At 42.1% G+C, this 21209-nt stretch overlaps 1 protein-coding gene across 1 annotated transcript in view; it reads right to left on the bottom strand.

Moving 5' to 3' along the window:
- The window catches only part of IARS1 (isoleucyl-tRNA synthetase 1), a 95514-nt gene that overhangs the window by 13508 nt on the left and 60797 nt on the right, over positions 1–21209 (bottom strand). The window contains exons 20-30 of the mRNA XM_058031823.1: positions 19982–20129; positions 17026–17146; positions 13241–13332; positions 12456–12533; positions 11954–12075; positions 9256–9358; positions 9045–9128; positions 5027–5201; positions 3425–3528; positions 3048–3143; positions 2076–2252 (exon numbers count right to left, since the gene is read on the bottom strand). Of these exons, the coding sequence (XP_057887806.1) occupies positions 2076–2252; positions 3048–3143; positions 3425–3528; positions 5027–5201; positions 9045–9128; positions 9256–9358; positions 11954–12075; positions 12456–12533; positions 13241–13332; positions 17026–17146; positions 19982–20129 (1300 nt within the window). The remainder of the gene's footprint in view (positions 1–2075; positions 2253–3047; positions 3144–3424; positions 3529–5026; positions 5202–9044; positions 9129–9255; positions 9359–11953; positions 12076–12455; positions 12534–13240; positions 13333–17025; positions 17147–19981; positions 20130–21209) is intronic.

The following is a 21209-nucleotide window of genomic DNA, read 5'->3' as shown; positions in this document are numbered from 1 at the left end:
CCTTAAAATAAATAATAATGAACAAGTGCATTGCTTCTGTTCTTCTGTGCCTCCATGTCCCACACACAGACTGTACCCCCTCAGGACTGGCAGCATTGTGTAGGATCCTAGGGTGGCTTGGTTGGAAGGTGCTTTACCTTGGTGACCATCTCATTTCACTCTTCCTGCCATGGGCAGGGACACCTCCCACTGTCCCAGAGTGCTCCAAACCCCATCCAGCCTGGCCTTGGGCACTGCCAGGGATCCAGGGGCAGCCACAGCTGCTCTGGGAACCTGTGTCAGGACCTCCTCACCTTCCCAGGGAACAATCCCTTCCCAAAATCCCATCCAGCCCTGCCCTCTGGCAGTGGGAGCCATTCCCTGTGTCCTGTCCCTTCATCCCTTGTCCCCAGTCCTTCTCCAGCTCTCCTGGAGCCCCTTTAGGCACTGGAAGGGCTCTGAGCTCTCCCTGGAGCATTCTCTCCTCCAGAGAGAACATCAAGCCCAATTCCCTGCTCATGGTTTTGTGTGAAACCCTCTCCCTCCAAGGTTTCAGGGTGGCAGGAGGCCCTCTCAGTTGGATGCCCACAATGAGACAACTGCATTTCTCTGAACTGAGCTATCAACACCCCACAGACCTGGCTGCCAGAACAGTGCCATTTAGTGAAGATTTCTGTAGATTTTCTCTGTCTGAAATTCAACATTTGTGCAAATGCATGGCCTGACCCACAAACCTCTCCCAGGGTCACACACTAGCTCCTCATCTCCACAACTGAAAGGACTGCCTGGTTTTTGCTGACATTTAGATGACAGCCATCAGTTCTAGCCATAAAAACCAGGTCAGGTGCCTGCTGGCAGGGGAGGATTTCATCTCTACACACAGAGCAGTGTTTATGACTAAACCAGTACACTCATCTTTCCACAATGGTTTTCTTCACTAAAATATACTAAATTAGATTTAGGTAAGAGCAAAATAAGTGGGGGGGAGCCATACTTGCACAGGCATTAAAGTTTTCATGGAAAGCAACAGTGACCAGCACTAAAGCTCAGGTTCAGGGGATTTGAGGCAGGCAATCACACAGGTGATTCCCAGCACTGTATTTCCAGCTTTTACATTCCAATTCAGATTTGATGTTGTCCAATTCAGATTTGATGCTGTCCATCAGAAGTATCAAATTTAGAAGAAACTTAAAGATTTTCAGTGATTTCTCAACCACAGCATTTACTTAGTGTTTACCCCCTGTCTGTCACTAGATGAAACTGATAGTTTTGAAAAAGGCCAAACAGGGCTTTGTTTCAAATCTGTACAACTTCAGAAGTGCCATTAATAACTATAAAACATTTCCTTTACACACACTATTAAGATGGATGAAATGTGCCCTTTCCTTTCAGCTATTCCCTGCCTTCCCAGTCATCCTGTAAATCAAATCTCAAGTCTGATGGATCCTACACTCTTGTGTGAATTAATCTTTGTAGTCCAGCAGGACATTTATATTGAAGAATAGCTCATTCACAGTTCTGCTAGGAATGTCTTTTGAATAGAGTAAGTTTCAGTAAAACCATGGCAAAACTATCATCAAGTATGTCAGAAGCAGCAATCAAAGAAAACAACAGAAATTGCTGCTGATTTGAAATATGAAACTACACTTTTACAACAGACAACTTCAGCAACACAGGGCAGAGGAAAAAACATCCTTAAATATTAAACAAGTTGGTCTTAAGCCAAATTCAGCCTCAAAGGAGTAGTTCTAGTACAAAAGACTATTAATCTAAGAAAATCAGAGCAACAACATTTTGGCCGTTCAAACAACACACTAATCCAAATACAAATAACTGTGTATTAAGTTCAGACAAACAACTGCCTCAGTTATTTACTCTGGTATCCAAGCAGCTTCATTCTCAAAATCACCACGCATACAGAACCCAACTCCTTTCCTTGATAAACCAAGAAAGACTAATACAAAAAGTTATAAATAGAAAACAATATCTGCTCTATCCCACAAACAAATATTGACACCATTATGCTTTAACTGGAGCAGCTTGTTGGGTTAAAAGCAAATAAGATGAACTATGCAAGCAGTGCTTTTTCTCCTTACTTGTGTTGTTTCCTGGATGAGAACTTCCCTTGAGGTAGGCACCGGGTAAGGCTTCAGGTCTGCCTTTACTGTGGCAAAAATGAACTCAGCGTGCTGCTGGATGACAGTGTCCAGGTATTCCCCCTCTGGCAGGGCCCTGTAGTACACTGTGATCTCATCTGTGGGCATCAGGTTCCTCTGTAGGACACACAGACACCATTACTGATAGCACAACCACACACCAAGACAGCAATACTTGTCGAGTTTAAAAAAAAATAATTTATCAAGCAGTTGTTAAAAGCTTCCACAAAAGACTTGGAAGAAAACAATCCTTCTACAAAAACATAAAGAATCTTAAAAGATGGGAGTTTAGGCAAGATTAAGTGTATTAATATTCATTATAGTGAAAATAAATTATGAACAGAACTGAATTTAAATGCAGTAACACATGGGAGAGTTTTCATGGTCACAATCCTTCCTGGTTATATTTTATACAGAAATAAATCCCCAAGTTTTATATATGTAAGAAACCATTAAAATATATAAATCTACATAGGTGTAGACATAATATTTTTAAAAATACTGCATAGGTGCGTATATGTGCATATATATGTATATGTATATATATATGTAAAATCTACACAGATTTTTTTTCAAATAAACATAATGTAAAGGACATCTATTTTGGTAAAATTTGTAATTTTTCAGTCTTATGCTGAAGAAAGGTCCTTTCCAATCCAGACTTTTCTATGAGTCTATGATTTATGCAGCCTTAACTGCACTGATCTTTTCCAAAATAACATGACAATTTTTCCATGAAAATTTTCTCTACACATCCTTTAGAGCTCTTGCAAGGGAATCCAATCAGAAAGCCATACATGAGGAGTAAATGATACAGGGCTCCATGTTTAATTAAAAAGGCAGTCTGTGTATACTGCCCAGACTGCTGGAAAGGGAATGGCAGTGCCTTGTCCCACCCCACTGAGTGCTCACCTTCTTGCGAAGCTTCTGGATGCGGTTGATCACCTCCCGGGCCACGCCTTCATCCACCATGGACTGGTCTGGGGTCACATCCAGCAGCACCAAAACCTGAGCAAAGGCACAAAACATTGATGAACAGGTGACAAACTGGACACAAGGTGGGAGTAATATTGTCAGGAGCTCAGGATGCCTTTAGAGAGCTCCTCACATAGAAAATACGATGGTGGAGAGAGCGCTGAACAGCTCCAGGATTCACACACCCCTGGAATGTGTGTGCTACCTGAACTAACAAACCCAAGCCAGCTTTTACCTCCTCATTTTCCTACTGCTTCCTGAGGAACTCTTCCCTCAATCAAAAAAAGAGAGAGAGGAAATAACCAATAACATACCTGAGCATCGGAGTGTGCCTCGAACTGGGCAGATCCCTCTGCCATCTGATACATGAGACGCAGATCCTCCCCATGGAGCTCGTGTCCTTCCACAACAATGCTGCCTGCAGGGTTGGCAGATGGAGAGCAGCTCTTACCATCCAAGTAAAACCCCCAATTTTAAATTCAGAAAGCTTTAACCAAGCATCAGCCTTCAAACATGTGCCATGTATATATTTGCAATGCAGTCAGACAGCAGTTAAGCACTAGTAAGCAGCAGTGAATTATCCCACATTTCCATTTTTCACATAAGCACTTCTCCAGGCAGCAGAGCCCACTAAAACACAGGCACTTCAGCAACTGTTTGTGTGGAACCATCTGAATGAAATAAAACTTAAAAATAACCTGTATACTCCACCAACTCCAAACTTCCATTTAAGCAGTTTGCTAAACAGATATAGCTGCAAAATTCACACCCACTTGTAACTCTGGAATCAAAGGAATGCTTTTGGAATAAAAGCTACTGCACAAAAACTCAGTTCCAATCTGATTCAGTCTCACAGAAAGCTTGTTCTCTGCTTCATCTGGGCTTTACAGAAGCACTTAAAATCAGAGAACATCCTGAGATGGAAGGGACCCAAAGGGATCATTGGGTCCAAATCCTGCACAGACACCTCAAAAATCCCACCAAACAGCACTGTCCAAACTCTCCTGGAGCTCTGGCAGCCTCAGGGCTGTGACCATTCTCTGAAGAATCTGCCCAGTGCTCGACACCCTCTGGGGAAGAACTTTTTCCTATTATCAACCCTAAACCTCCTCTGACAGGAAGGAACACTTCACAGAAGAACAGTTTAAAATCAGTGTCCACAATCATTTCTAAACTTTTTTTTTGCAAAAAAAAAAAAACAAAAAAACATGGAAATAATAAACACAAATTTCCTCCTCATAACAGGTGAAGAGGGATAACAAGAGGGAAGCAGGCCTTAAGATCCCTTAAGCCAAGGGCATCCGGGCCTGGATCAGGAATGGTGAGGCCAGCAGGAGCAGGGAGGTCATTCTGCCCCTGCACTGGGCACTGCTGAGGGCACACCCTGAGTGCTGTGCCCAGCTCTGGTGCCTCAGTTTGGGAAGGACCTTGGGACACTGAGCACATCCAGAGGGGACAACGAGGCTGGAGAGGGGCTGGGAACACAAACCCTGTGAGGAATATTTGAAGGAGCTGGGGGTGTTGAGCCTGGAGGAGGCTTTGAGGTGAGCTTATTGCTCTCTGCAACTCCCTGAAGGGAGGTTGCAGGCAGGTGGGGGTCGGTCTCTGACAGAACCAGAGGACACAGTCTCAAGCTGCATCAGGGAAGGTATAGGTTGGATATTAAGAAAAAGTTTTTCATCAAAAGAATAACAAAGTACTGGAATGCTCTTCCCAGGGAAGTGGTAGAATCACCATCTCTGGCTGTGTTTAAAAAAAGACTGGACATGGTTCTTGGTGCTACACTATAGTTGAGGTGTTAGGGCACAGGCTGGATTCGATGATCTTAGAGGTCTCTTCCAACCTCATTATTCCGTGATTCTGCAAGCCCAAGAAGGACACCCTGTCACCCCTGAGGGCTCTGTCCCACTACAGACCTGTCTCCTGGAACCTCTCCAGCTGCTCGCTGCTGAGCTCCTTGATGGCCGCCATGACGGGCTTGAAGGCGCCCTTGAGGCGGCGGCCCAGCACGGTGTGCTCGGGCTCGGCCCTCAGCCGCACGCCATACCGGGCCTTGTCCGCAGAGAGTGTCAGTGCCCGCACGTTCAGCTCCTGCAGGGACACACAGCACACAGATCAGCTCCTGATGTCAACGTGAGACATTTGTACAGGGCTGTCTCTATGGACAGAGTAACTGGGAGAGCAAACAAACCCAACCCTGAGCCCACCTTCAGCAGCAGAGCCCGTCCCCACCCTCCAGGGTGTGTGGCTATTAACAGGCAGCTCCCGCCTCTAATCAGCCCCTTTAAATTTCTTTATGTCCTACCTCCACCTAAGCTTCTACCCAGCCTTCGCCCTAAGCAGCCTAGGCCTAGCCTTCCACCTCATCTCAGCCCTACTATGTTTAGAAACTCAGCAGCCCTCTTGATTTCCCCCTCACAGCTGCCCAAGAGCTGAACCCATTCCCTCTGTGTGCAGTGGCCTGGCAGAGCTCAGGAGAGGAAATTCTGCTGGAACAGAATTTGTGTCCTTTCAGAACACACAGAGCCAGGAAATCATTACCAACTATTTTATGGTTGAGGTTGTACAAAATGGCCTCATTTTGTCTCCTCCTTACCTGTTCATTGCAGCTCCTCACTGCACAGAAAACCACCCTGCTCAGAAAAGCTCCTGCAGCCAAAACAGCTTTATAAAACCTGCATGGACTTTAGGAGGGGCCCCAGACACTGCAGGAAGGTGTATGCCCATTTTTCTGAGCTGCACATGCAGATTTTGTTCCCATATCTGAAGGGAACACAGTGGTGCTGCAGAAGTTTTACACAACTGATTGAGAGGACAAAGTTGTTTTCACATGAGGAAAGACCAAGGCTGGAACTCTTTGGAGATAATATGGCTGGGGTTGGAAAACACGAGGCACAGACCTGCACAAACATTTCACTGCAATCCAGCACTTGGAGCATTTGGTGTTTAATGTCCACTGGATGGTGGTGAGAGCTCCCATCACCATCCTACAGCATCCCCAGGTGCACTTGGCAAACAAGCAAGGCATTTAGGAAGCAGAAGTAAATGGCAGCATCAGCATGACAGGACTAGCAAGTAGCCAAACATTTGGATTGAGAAATAATGTTTAAATACAACCTCTGAGCTGCAGCCTAATTCCCTAGGAAGTCCTACTGACATGAGGAGCCAAGAACACAACTGAATCTAATTTTATTTAATACATCTTTTAGGAAATCTAATGAAAATTATGCACTTCAGAAATTCAGTTTCAATGGGGTGCTGCTGGAAATGAGCCCACGAGTTGTAAATGACAACCTCGTGGGGGAAAAGAAATAATAATCCAAAAAATAGCACAAATTGAAAAATTACTTTGGGCCTGATTAGATAAATCAGAGAAGCCAACTCCATCAGGACAAGTTTTCTGTACTAATTAGATTAGGAAATTATTCTTTCCACATATTATCCATTTAAAAACCCAGAATGAGTCTTAGAAAAACAGGCAAATCTGTATCTTAGGTCTGTTTACACCAGTCTCAGAGCTTTGACTTAAAATAATTCTTAATTTTATCTTCCTAATTACTCAAAATTAGCTCCTTAACACATCTTTCAAGTCTCATGGGGACATAGTGAGGCAACCAGCCCTTCCCATGACCAGCTGAAGAGCTGAACACAGAATGCCTGAACATGTAAGAGCCTTCAGCTGGTGCCATGTGCCCCAGCTATGGCCAGTCCTCAGAACAGAGACAGAAATATCAGAAATGCTGTGCTTCAGCTGGGCTCTCTAAGCAGGCAGCCTAAAAAGGAAAATAAGTACTCATTATGTCATAGTGTAAGAAATGAAAAACTGCTGGGCCCTCCAGCCACAGCTCCTGTCAGATAATTCAGCCCTGTCACAGGCTCACTCCCTGGGTTTGATGGAGAAGTCAATTTTCTGTTTTACAGCAGCTCTGCACAGGGCTGGGGGTTGGAGGGAATGCAAAGGCTGGATGGAAACAAGATTCTGACTGTGCACAGAGTCAAATTTACACAGAGAAAACCTTTCCCTGGAAGCAGCTGGGAAGGAAAGTCCTGACCCAGGCTTGTAAAAGGCCTCAAATAGAAATGAATAAAATGCAACTGTGTCCAGTTGCTAAAAGCCTTCTGGGTTTATTTCATTTCATCAGCTTGGCTATTTTTGCATGACAACCCTACAATCTGGCAAGTTCTAATATTAAAATCCATTTATTTAAATGACTTGCTGTGTTCTGAAGATGAGAGAGGAGCACTGCAGATCAAAGACTACAGCTCTTTCTGCAAAAGCAATGAATGAAATTTCTGAAGAATTGACAAGTATATTTTCCCCACTCTTTTGTCAGCAGCTACACGAAATTAAATGGTGTAATTCTCCTTACCCATTACCTCTGGCATCTGCAAATTTACTCCTGGCAATCACTGAAGGTTCTAAAGCTCTGAATAGGCAGGAGGTTGATGAACAAAGCTGCAAATGCAGCCCAAGCAATGCTGCCCAGCCTGCCTGTAATCACTGACCTCTTTAGCTCTGCACCATCCAGTAAACAACAGGATTGATTGCCATGCAGTACAATAAAACACACTCTAAGCTCCAGCAGCAGCTTGTTGAATTTTAAGACACATAATAAAACCAGGACAATAGACAGCACTTTGTGTTTGTGCTTCCACAAAGGCATCTGAGTTTGTTTTAACTCATCTCTCCAGAAGAGACACTTTTGTCTGCAGGAGGAAAGGAATGCTAATCAAAACATACTAATGTACAATCCAATTATGTAATAATTTAAAAATTGTTAGCTTCTTTTGTTACCTTTCATTAGCTGTAGAAGCTGACAAAAATTCTAGCAACCACTCTTTTGGAAGTAATTTGAGGAAGCAAACCTCATGTCCCTTAAAACTGGATTATCTAGAATTTAAAATCCATTTTTCAGATCCAAAAAATGGGACAGATATTAGGCTGAATTTCACAGAATTCTGCTGTTGAAGAGACTCGGATATTGAAATTATTATAATTAATAATAACAGCAATTCTGAAGCAAGGGATCATAACTGCCAAGTCTAAGAGCAATAATCAATAAGTTAACATGACAGAAAAGCTTTACAGTGCCCCTTGCAAATCAATTACTATTTTTAAATTTAAAATTCCTGCAGTTAGTAATTCTTGGGCATTTAACTCCCACAGTAACTAAAAGCAAGCCGCATACAGCACTGATGTAGAGGTCCTGTGCACTGAGCTGTGACTTCCTGAGCCAGTGCTCATTCCCCCAGCAGAATTTTCAGAGATTTTAATAGATGTGTATTTAGGCTTGGGGAAAGCTCATGTTGCTGGAATTGTAAGTAACACAAGTTTCAGAGTCCCTCATCTCCTGAATTCCCTGACTGACATGGCTGCCCTCACCAAGCCAACTGAGGTGAGCTGATCCTCTCTGGGAAGATGCACATTTTTGTTCTCTTTGTCAAGGTAAAGCAGCTGCCCTTGACAATGGCAACCTCAACCACAACAGAATGGCATATTTTAGGCACATGAGCAGATGTGCTGTTACAGTGAAGGGAAGAAAGGATCCTTAAGCTGCCAAGAACAGGCACAGGATAATGAAAAGGCACAGAAATGGCCACACCATTTGCACAAGAGAAAACCCCTCAGATCCTGTAGTGCCAGTGCTCAGTGGAAACAGAACAAGAATTTTGTGTCACTGACCCTTGAAGATGGATTTCATGGCTTTAAAGAATGCAAACAGGTCAGATTCTAGCAGCCTCTCAGCCCAGAGTGGTCAGTTTGTAGGATTAAGTATTTCTCAACACCGAATGCCTTTGGCACATGACCCACTGCCACCCCTTTCATTACAGCTCTCCTGGAAATTCATTTCACCCGGGAGTTGTTAATATGATCAACAGGGAGGTTGTTCAGGAAACCAATAGACACAATCCCCTTAAACATGATGTTCTTACCTCGAGTACATACTTCTCTAAAGACCTGATGTTCTCCAGAGCCTCTGGATCCTGGTGGATAACTACCACTTCTTTCAAAGGGTACTGGGGCAAAAAACAAAAAAAAAAACCAAAACAGAAACTTAACTATTCAGTTTCCCCAGGTTCATCCCAAAGTTACAAAGCTGTTACACATTCCCAAGGTTTGACAGGAGATGTGAGGAGCTCTAACCTTGACTGGGATGTTTTTTCTGTCTCTGATCACTCGTCCCAGCTCAATCACAGACTGCAAACAAGAAACGGCACTTTCAATTTTTTTGTCGATGAGATCCTCCCTAGATTAGAAAGGAAACATTATAATTGCTGCATTTTCATCACATCTCTTTGAGCAGATGGAAAACATTTTACCCCTTTCTCTGACATTTCCTGCAACAGACTCAATTATGCCCTGGTTGGGGCAATCAGGCTTTTCCTCTGTCTTTGTGGAGAAGATGAGGAGGAAATAACTTGCTGACAACAAATAGCAGAGCTATTTTTACATCTTTTGTTAGCACCTCTCACAAGGTGCAGAGGATTGACTCATACAACCTGTTCTAGTAATAGCCAATAAAAAATACAATTTACATTAATAATATCATAAGAAGATGCAGAAAGATATTATAAAAAGGGTACTTATAGCCACAATGAATTCCCTGTAACAACAATTCACTGGATCTCAATTTATCCTCTTTTCCAAAAACTGCAGATATTTGAGCTTGATGTTTTAGAGTTTTAACATCTTTCTGAGCTCTTTTAACACCCTTCCATGTTGAGGCTAGGCAGGGTTGGGTGTTTTTTTGCCTTTTGGGGTTTTTTTGGGGGTGGGGTGGAAAGAGGATTTGGCTTGAATTTTTTGGCCTTTTTTTCCTTTTTTTTTTTTTTTGAGGCAATTGATATTTACATCTTGTTTCAAATGTACAAGCAGTGAAATGTTCTGAAAATGTGTTTCTCCTGATTTGTTGAGTAGATGCACTAATTGGGCAGCTCCTTTAAAACCACTCAGGTATCAAAGCAAGAGCAGAGGTATTGGTTAAAAAGACAGATATGAATAAAATTAAATGAACACAGATACTTGCTGTAATCTAAGGAGCAGAAGTACTGGGATGAAAACCACAACTCCAGTAAGGACTGGCCAGAAAAAACAGAGCTGCTGAAGCAAAACTTACAACTGAAATATGCCCATTGCAGCATTAAAGCTTTGAGTTGCTTCTACCTCTTTTGAAGCTTTTGTTCTTCCAAAAGCCAGTCCCTGAGGATGATCCTCCAACAAGTTGGAAATGTGGAAATTACAAGATGGAATATTTTGTCCCAGAAAGCTTCATACAGGATTATGTGACACTATTTCAATATCACTGAACAGGATTGCAGAGCCACAACACGAGAGTATTTTTCAAAGACTGAATGCAAATCCACAAAATGTAGTGCAATCCATCTGCTCAGACACTGAGCAACCAAGCAGGACCTCAGTGGGGTTTAACACAGGTGTTGAGTCAAGCTCAGCTGTGAATGTGGCCAAGCCCAAGTTCTTCAGCTTTATCTGCACTCCCCATACTGGTAAAGTGGTATTTTCTGTAACTGCATCCAAAAATCTCTCTTCCTATTAATTGACAATATTGTCCTTGTGCTGTATCAGAAAACTTTCCAAGTAAATGCAGTGATGTGCCTTGCAACCACAGGTGAAACTCCAACAATATTCCGGATTTGAAAAGGCTTTTTCAAACTGATACACAGGGGATCCAATAAATTCCACAAACTAGTAACAGACAAAAACCCAAACAAAATGCAATACAGAGAAAAGTGGTGCAAGCCTCAAACACATCCCACATTTGCACACTGCAGCAGCAAGTCAGCACTAACTGCAGTGAAGAGTGACTAAGCCACTTTTAAATGCTCGTGCTACACCCATGCCTGAACTGAGTCCCTGCAAACAGCTCCCCATCCTTCCCTGACTCCCTTCCACAGGAGCCCTAACCAATCCTGGCAGCTCCCTGATGAGGGTGGCATTCCTTGATTATACATTCTTCACAGCACTTGCCCGGGGAACAGAAAATCAGCACCATCCTGATGCCAATCTCCAGCTCCCTGGTGCAGTAACTCTCACTATTAAAGCTCTCACAAAGACCATCCACCCTCCTCAAAGCAGGTAGCAGCCATAAAAAGACTCACCATTAGAGAAGGCTTAAATTTTTAAACTGTCAAGTACCAAGGTCAGGTCCCCTGTCCTTGAGGGTTTTCATACTGAGCTGCAATGCTGAAGGGAGGGTTTTTCTCCTATTTTCAGATACCCAGAGCAGACAGTGCTGCAAGAATTAAATCCACTGCAATAGCAGTGATCTCTCTGATCCTTCAGGGCCCTTCACAGTGAGGCACTACAGCTTTGAGCCAACACACATTTTGAGGAGTTAAAAAGGATATATCTGCCCACCATAAGAAAATATTATGAATTGGGAACATGCATTCCTCCTAATTGCTTTCCTTCCTATCTCCAGTCCTTTAAGCTAACACAAATCTACTGCCTAAATATGGAGGGAAAATTCTCAGCTAAAATTGAGGGTGGAGTGTGAAGAGCACTGCAAGGAAAATGTTCTCCTACAGCAAAGAGATTAAAATTGATCAGATCTTAATCAAAATATAAACATTCTGTGCTCATAGAAAAGAACATGTTCACTAGCATCCCAAAGTTTTTTCAGAGAAAAAGGAATATTTACATTAATAAAGTAGTTGGGTTTCTTGTTATGCAGTTTTAAACAGAAAAGTGAGGAAGCACTGTTCTGTGAAATCAAAATTAAAAAAAAAACAACCAACAACAAACCCACAAACCCCAAAAATTAACAAAAATCCCCCAACAAACAACCAAATCCCAATTTTGCCACCTAGGAGCTGCTTCTTACCTGACTTGGGGGAGCATGAGGTAGTGAATGCTCTCAATGTTCTTCTCCTGGACCGAGGCTGGATCAATGAGGGTTTTCAGATTCTGGTACATCAGCTCAGTGATAAATGGAGTATATGGTGCCTGTAATGTTGCATTCAATCACCAGCTTGCCTTTATTGCTTGGACATTATGAATCAGTCATACCATGAATTACATAAGGGCAGTTCAGCAAAAACAATGCTTGCACAGTGTCTGCAACTGGGATGTTATTCAAAATGCAGACTGAAATAAACAATGGAATTCAGACTACTTATTTACCTCCTGTCTGGTATTTAAATGTTATTTTTGGGCATCAGGGAAGAAATTATAATGTGTCCTTATCAATAAGGTGATATAGGCCTTCTTTTTACTACCATGGGGCAGATAAAGAAAAGGTAAGATGGAAAATGAACTGTCCCATAAAGATGCTTTTGTATTAACTGCTTTAAAGTGTTATTGAGGGTGGGGCATAATTCCCTTACCATGAGTCTGCACATGGAGAATAAGACACTAAACAAAGTTTCCAAGGCCATAATGCAGTCCTCAGTCCCATTCTCGCCCTAAAGGAAGAATTCACCAAGAAAAATAGACATTTTAAGATCAGGAAATGCACTTCAATAGGCTTCCAAAGTTTCCTGTCTTACTACAATATACTTATTTTCCAAACTGTATTAACTTAGGTCCATTCCACTGAGCAAGTCTGTCACAGACACATTTTATGAAAAATCCTTTTGCCAGGATTTTTTCTCCTGAGAAGCTGAGAGACCTCAGGAACAAAATGTAAACAATGATTATCTGCTGCTGTGGAATGCAACAGGTGAATCTGTGATTGGTCTCATGTGGTTGTTTTTAATTAATGGCCAATCACAGTCCAGCTGTCTCAGACTCTCTGGTCAGTCACAAGATTTTATTATCATTCCATTCCTAGCTAGCCTTCTGATGAAATCCTTTCTCTATTCTTTAGTATAGTTTAAATATATAATTTTCTTTTAATATAATATATATAATAAGATAATAAATCAGCCTTCTGAAACATGGAGTCAAGATTCTCATCTCTTCCCTCATCCTGGGACCCCTGTGAACACCACCACACAAGTTCAACACAATTACTGGGAATTTTGGTGGCTCTTCCCACAAAGCACAGAGGAGAGAGAACAGTTCATTTTGGTGCCACTCTCAGGCACAAAGTGACAGCATTTCAAGCCAAGATTTTATGTGGAGCTGCCAGGACTCTGCAGCAGGGCAGGAGTGCAGCACTGATCCCTACCTTGAGCCTCCTGCGGTTCATTCTGACGTACCAGTTGGTCAGAACATCCACAAACTTCACCAGCCGGGGCACCACCGTGTACAGCCTGTAAGCTGCAAGGGAAAATGGGTCCTGCAGGTCAAATAAGCTCCTCACTTAGAAACCACATCATCCTCTACAGTCCTGGGGTTAAACACAGCACAAAGCTCCAAAAAGTGACTAAATATTGATCATTTTTGAATTTTGAATATGCACAGCATTGTTCTCATGCTCAAGACAAACACTTTCCCCCCTCCCAAACTGCTTCCCTCATCCAACACAAACAGACATTATGGGAGCCTTATGCTTTTTTCTGACTGGTAAAGAGGATAGTGGATAAGAGACTATTAATGGCAGGGGATTGGGCAAATCCTCCCTTTGCACATGCTGCAAACACAGCCAAGGCACTGCAAGTTGAACAGAAATTATTGCAGAACCAGAAAATAAAATTTTCTTAATTACTGCCAACGCTTCCTCCTTTTGCTCAGCAGATTTAAAATGAGACACCTACTTCAACCAAGTCTCCCTGAATTAATTACAGCTTTTCACTATTATTTAAGTAACAGGGTAAGCTAAAATGTGAAGTAGCAGCAAGGCTGATGAGGTAAGAGATAAACAGAGCTGTATTTTCAAGTTCTGTGTAAATGAAATTATGGAAATCTGCCAGCACCAAGGTCATCCCAACATCACTATGCAACAGGGAAACAAATTTCAGCTGTTCCTGAGAAAACTGGGGGATAAGGGGGACAGACCTTACACAGGACTCCATTTTCTAAGCAAAACCTTCTATTTAACTTCCCTAAAAGCCAAGAGCTTCTGGAGCTCCATTCTGAGGCAGTTTCATTAATCAAGCAGCTACTGAGTAAAATGGATCTTGGCTTTAAAAGCTCCACCACACTTTTCACTGTGTTTTGTAGAGCAGAAGTGTTTTTAAAGGCAAAGAATAGGGATTTAAACCTAAAAAGGAAATGCCCAGAAGATTCACACCATGGTGAGGAAGACATTATTCATGGGGGAATCTGTATTTCTAAAAAATCCTAACCTTTCTTCTAGCTATGCATTATTTAGTTAGGAGGACTGTTATAAACAAAATTTTAAACAATCAAAAATCCCACCCTTCAGGGACAGTGTGTCTTTAACAACAAATACAGTATTAGCCTGGAAAAATGTATTTCTGTTCTCAATAGCTGTGACCAAATTGTGAAATCTACTTTTTTGCGAGTCAGGAAAAAGCCATGGATGTACATTGAGACACTACAGACTTCTTTTCATTTCAGTCATCAAGAGAAAAGATGCTTTACTAAAATAAGTGTTTGTATTGGGTACTTTAGTAGAAAATAAAAGCTTAACAAAGCTTATTAATTTTTAACACAGAATTTTAACACCCCTGAAACACATCAGGTTTCAACACAATGTAACTTGTGCCATTTTCCAGGAATACTGGGAATGGGGCTGGGTCTCCTCTCCTCCAGCTGCACACACTCCTGGGAGGCAGAGCCCTCCCCAGGCAGGACCAGCAGAGCTTTTCCCCCTGCCTGGAGTTTCTCCAGGCTCTCCCAAGCACCCAGAGCTGGAGGGGGCACAGGCTGAGCCCCTTCCCTGCCCCTCAGCCCCTGCAGGGGAGTCAATACCACACTGACCCCACGCTGCCACCTCTCCAAGTGCCAGCAGAAACTGGGACAGAACAACCAGAATATGGATTTAATGGAAATATTTTTCCAGAGGCAGGAGCTGGGTGTAAAATTCAGCTCCACTCTAAGAGACATTGGATGAAATGGAAGAAGCAGAGCCCAGCTGCAGCATTTCCCTGGTCACTGGGGTCTCCTCAGCACTGCCAGGTTCAAACCTGTGTGTTCTTACACCCCATGACCTCCAGCTACAGGAATTTATGTTTTTATTTATCTCATTTATTGAGCATTTGATAGTATCAGTCACCATTGTAATCTTTCATTGTCTCTCCCTAACATTTTTCCTACTTGAAGTGATACAAAGTAGAAAATATTTTCAAAAAAAAAATCCCAAAATAGGTTTGCAAAAGAGATTAGAGTATCATGTCACAGTACACAAATTCACTTCATCTCATTAAGATCTGCCTGACTGAATCCACAGTTTATGCAGAAAAATAAATTGAAAAATTCTGTTTATTAATCCCTTCCACATGAGACTGCCACTCATTTGCTGAGCACAGGATGTTATCTTCATCTAACACAAGACAACAGTATTTCCTACCAACACTACTGCCTTTGAAGTCTTAGCATTGCCATTTTCCAGCAGAAACTCTTTGCTCCTCTTGGAAGGATCTTATTTTATAAAGATGGCCATCTCTTTTATAAAGATGACACATCTCTTTTTCTCAGCTTCATCTTCCTCTCAGAAATCCAGAGCAGGTAATTCAAGTTTCTACCCCCATATTCACCTTCCTACAAATATTTCTGTTTAAACTATGCACTGATCCAAGATCCCAGGTTCAAAAACTCACAAATGAATTTTCTGCTGTCCCTCAGAGTTATTTTCCTGTTCACAAGCAGCACATAAACTTGCATAGGCTCTGCTTATTTCTGCTTGGCAACACTTGAAGCTCAACACAAACCACCATCAAATTTCAAGGACAACAACTTGCAGGAAAAGAATCCACATTTCCATCAATGAGAGCCAGCTTTTATCATATTGCTAGGCTGGGTAGCTTGAGGATTCCTTCCTCCTTTAATGAAATGTTCTTAGATGAGCTCAGTGAATTCTGCAGGTACCAATGAGCTGGTTCCCCTGTCACAGTCAGATAAACTGCTCTGCTCCTGGTGACAGTGACCATCACACCAGCCAGGGGGGAACAAGAGATGAGGGCAGTGCAGGACTGTCCTGTGTCCTGCTGAACTCACATCTGCCAATCAGAAATTTCCTTATTGCCTGTTATCCCACTTAACACGTTCCTTCCCAAGCCCAAGGCTGCTAAAAAATTCTTCTGGGGGCAACTTAAGATCACAGGTATTGAGGGGGTTATTTGTTTATTCATGAACAGGAGTGACAATGGCCAAAGCCACCTTCTCTCCAATAGCTGGGCTTCCAGTGCCCTCAAATGCACCAAAACCTCCTCAAATCCCATCTGCAGGTTTCTCAACTATTTCAGGGGGTTCTTGCAGCATCTCCTCTTTGCAATTTAGTGTCCCAATGGAATGTGAGCATCAAGAGGTATGGGATGATGAAAAAGACATCATGAAGGAAAAAACCTGCACAGTATCCTTTACAGCTATCCTAATGCCATCCAGTCTGCTGCACAGATTCCCACAGCATGATTCCAAAGAAACCCTCTCCATGGAACCACACCATGGAAAAATTTATTGCCAGTGTTCATGTACCCATCAAAATTATTTTATTCAGCTGACTTCAGCACTGCCCATTTTATCCCTTTTTTTACAGCTTCTCCAAATTCTATTTGGCTTCCTTTTCAGTGCTGTCTTTCAGTGACTATTATAAAATTATTAATTGCTCCAAGCACTGCAGACGTTGTTACAGCAACAAGCTCCATCCCTGAGCTCACAGGATTAGCTGTGACAAAAAAAGCCTCATCATTTTTTGAAATCTCATGAACAAGCATAGCAAAATCAGACTTCACACCCATGAAAGAAGCATTCCATGGATTATTGCAGCTGGTTAAAGATTTCCTTCCTTTTATCAAAGACTCTCACAGAATTTGGGAATCTCTGTATGGAAAGAAAAGTTCTGCAAACCAACATGAAACACCCCCAGACCCCCTGAGCAAAAATGCATACCTGCCATTTCAGCTTTGAAGAACTGGATGAGGGACTGGGTGAAAGAAAGAATCCATTTATCCATGATGTTACTGCTCTCCTTAACTGTGTTCTCATTGTAAAGGAATTCTCTTCCCTCATCCTATCATCAAAACACAAAGCAGATTTCCAAGTCATCAGGGTATATAATCAAACCTCTGTATCCAATTACCTGTCAGCTAGCAGTACTTTGGCATCTTCCCTGGGTTCCACTGGTTTCCCAGCAGCAAACATTAAATTCCAGACACAGCTATGTAAGAGAAGGAGCTGTGCAAAACCTGGGTCTCACTGCTGCCTCTCCAGCACCTTTAACTGCAAAGGAGGCTGGTGATTTGGGCTGTTAAAGCAGATAAAAAGCAGCACCAATCCTTCCCCAGGCTCCAGACACAGGCCAGGATCCTGGAATTTACACAGCTCCTTCATCCAGGAGGGTCTGAGGCATTTCTAAGGAATTCACTGTGCAGATGGATTCTGTTTGGAGAGCAGGCCTAGAAACAAGACCATTACTTTTTTAAGAACATGGGACAATCTCAACACACTGAAAAACAGATGAATGAAGCAACCTGAAAAAACAGGTGGAATTTTTAGCATCCAACATGCACACAGGGCATTTCTGCTGCTTTCCAGGGCACTGATGTTTGCAGCCATCTGAGAAATGGCATCACCTTGCTGGTTCTGCAGGGCTTTGCAAGCAAGACCATGTCTGACTCCTTCCCACATTCTTACAACAGGTTGAAAACAGGTTTTGGTTTTTTGTTTTTTGTTTTTTGTTTTTGTTTTTTGTTTTTTTTTTTTTTAATTTACAAACTGTATTTAATAGCTGGTTTAAAAGTCTTCAGACTTTCCCTTCCCTCAGAGTCCAGATGAAAAAATCTGTCTGGATTATTAAACCCAGATCCTACAGATGCACTTTCACAGTACAAAGAAGAAGATTCATAGGAAAGAAATGCAGAAGAGGAACAATCCCAGTGTGAGGTCAGCAGTCATTAACCAACTACAATTAAAGGGGGAATCACAGTAAGCATTAAATCATTATTATACCTGATCCAGGACACTGGGATTTTACTTGCACTCTTGCAGGAAGCAGAACACAATGAAGTTGCTTAAACCTAATGAAATCTAATTTAAGCATTACCATATCCAATAGCACATTCTTTTGCCTAATATGGTGCATAGGAAGGATTTCACTATTTAGAAAGAGAAAATCCTGAAAATACTGAATTACCAAACCTATCTCCTCAAGTACCTGGATTTTCCACTGGGGTTTTCCATCCCCAGCTGAGCTGACTGCAACACTTAATGGAATCACAGCAAAAAGCTATAAAGGTCACTTTAGACAATTCAAAGGTCACACAGGATAAACAGGTGTATTTTGGGGGTAACATCTAAATTTGTCTGATGACTGCTCTCTAGGGATACTGAAAATAAGACTTGTTGAATAACAGGATCTGGAGTTAGCAAACTTTCTTCCCCAAAGAGGTTGCTGAAACAGATAAATCTAATAGTTTAAGTCAGCTGTTTACTGTACTGATTTGTGAATCCAGCTGCCTTTATTGATTCAAATGGCAGCTCCCCAGTGCCCAGGCTAACACAGCAAGTGCAAGGTTTGGACTCTTCATTCAGCTCCCACTCTCCCATAAAAGTCTGCACTAAACCTGCTGTCATTAATTTCAGCTAAAAGATTAAAATTGGTTTCAATAGAAACTGTACAAAATACACATCAATTCTTCAATTTTAATGAAAAATTACTATAAGAAAGAAATTTTAATCTTGCTTTCACACTCAAAGTGTAGAAACTCCTGTCACTCATCCAGCATTTTTAGCAGACTTCAAATGTAATCTACAAGTCTAAAGCATTATTGCTTTTGTGATTTGCCTTTCTTTCCATTCCATTTCTGAATCTTTTTTCTAAGTTGCATTTAAATATAACTTTTAAAAAAATTACTGTCATATGACAGAAGACAATCTCCTTGCTGTGGCTAATGTATTCAGGACTGAGTATTCCCAAGTTAAGCATTTTAATGCAGATTCATAATTAAAGTTCCTGTAAATGAGTTAGCTCAAGAAACTGTCACAGCAGCCACTACTGCAAATAACTTTGCTGACTGATTTGCAGTTCTGCACAGTGTGTGTGGTGCTGAGCACTGCTCTCAGTGCAGAGGAACCTGCAGCCCAAGTGACAGATGCTGCTGGACAGGAGCTGTGCTGGCCACACCACACAGGGAACAGCAAGAAAAAAGCAGCAGCTCTAAGGCAGGATCAGTGGGAACTGCTGCCTGCAGCTGCTCTGGAAACACCACCAGGAAAACCCACCCATGTTCAGCAGGGACATTCCAGGAGGATCCCCTGAAGCACACGTGGCTTTAACTGGTGCTCCCAGGGGTGAGGAGCAGCAGGTAATTGCTCAGTGTGCCCTGACCCCACAAACACCAGGTCTGGAATTCCTATTTCACAAGTCTGAATGCAGCAGCAGCATCCCACAGATGTGAAATAAAAGGGACTCAACAGCACTCTGATCTGAGAAATGAGAGCTGTCATGTCTTGGCAGTCCCTCACTTTCCTCTCCCCCTTTCTATTTAATAAGCTTGGTCAAGAATACAAAGATGCAGGTGGTTACAACTTTATAAAGCGTGGTACAATGAGCAAATAACAGATTAGGAGCAAGTATAATAAACAGTCTGATCTATCTCAGATCAAGGAGTAAAGATCAGATGACCTCCAGAGCCCAGACCTCCCTCCCAATGTGAATTTCCCTGCCATGGCGATTCCCTGAGCCCTGAAGGAGCAGAGCCCAGCAATTTCCCTGCCATGGTGATTCCCTGAGCCCTGAAGGAGCAGAGCCCAGGAATTTCCCTGCCATGGTGATTCCCTGAGCCCTGAAGGAGCAGAGCCCAGCAATTTCCCTGCCATGGTGATTCCAGAGCCCCCTGCCCTGTACCTTGTGCTGCAGGACCTGCACGTTCTGCACCAGGAAGCGATAGGCGTTGTACCAGGGCAGGAACACATCCTTCAGGATATCCCTCACCCCCTCCTCCTTAAACCTCAGATTTTCTGCTCTTACCACGGGAGAATTGATCAGGTACAACCTGCAAAAGAAGAGCACAATAGTTCAAAGCTTAAACCTGCAAATACTGATAGGGTTTCACAGGAAAAACTCCAAAGATGGGTGTACTGTAGGCATGCAACAAACTGAACATGAAACCATTTACTAGTAATTGCTGCAGGAGTTTTTCTAAGATGCTGCACACAGAATTTGAATTGAAATTTTCTTTTTCACTCTCTGTGCTAACACATGCTCAGGTGCCATCACAGTGTAAATCAAGCTGAGGTTGTGTGGCTCATCTTTAAAATTGTTGTGGTAATATTTTGAATTCCTTAACCACTAGTATCTTTCTATTCAATCCTATTCACCTCCTCAATAATGAAAAACTTTGGCAGAACTAAGGAGCAAAACAAACCAGGCAGATCCAAGGAAAAGAGCAGAAATCAACATTTTCAAGAAGGACAGCCCCAGAAGGGAACAAAGGCTGTACCTCCTGCAATACAAATCTTGTATCCAAAGGCAGCTCTGAGGGACCAAAGCAGAGGATCCAGGTGACACCAACTACTGATACAAGGGACAGAAATGTCCCTCAGCTTCTTTGCTGCCTCTCAGTTAAAAAATAAAAAAAATCCCACCTTCTTCCCCAAATAAACATTCTGTCTTCAGAAATAAACTGGAATCTATCAAGTTCAATCAAAGAGAAACCAAGCCTTACTCAGGTGTCAGAAAAACTTGAACCCAAACTTGATTTAGACACACTTCATTTAATTTTCCAAATATGAAAACCAAACCAAACATTTTTTCATTTTAACGATTATGGCATTTTTCAATCCAAATTTATTGACCCATTTTCTCACATTTTTAAACTTTTAAAATCATGGTTCTAAACTAATGTAACTTTACAGGCGCTTCCTTTAAGAGGCTTTAAAATCTTAATGGGGTTTGACACAGCACATTCAAGAATACCAGACCATAAATTCTTCAGGAGAGAGGGATTCTTGCATTAAAACTAATAGATAAAAATAGAGCTGCCAGAATAAACAGACAGTAATGCAGCACAGAAATGGGCTTTTTCAGTACTGGATTAAAAAAACAAATTAAAAATATTGAAAAATAAAAACCA

This window comes from Melospiza georgiana, chromosome 11 (genome assembly GCF_028018845.1).
Source record: "Melospiza georgiana isolate bMelGeo1 chromosome 11, bMelGeo1.pri, whole genome shotgun sequence".
Classification (NCBI taxonomy): domain Eukaryota; kingdom Metazoa; phylum Chordata; class Aves; order Passeriformes; family Passerellidae; genus Melospiza; species Melospiza georgiana.
Note: the sequence above shows the minus strand (reverse complement) of the source record. Positions and strands in the feature narration are given on the sequence as shown.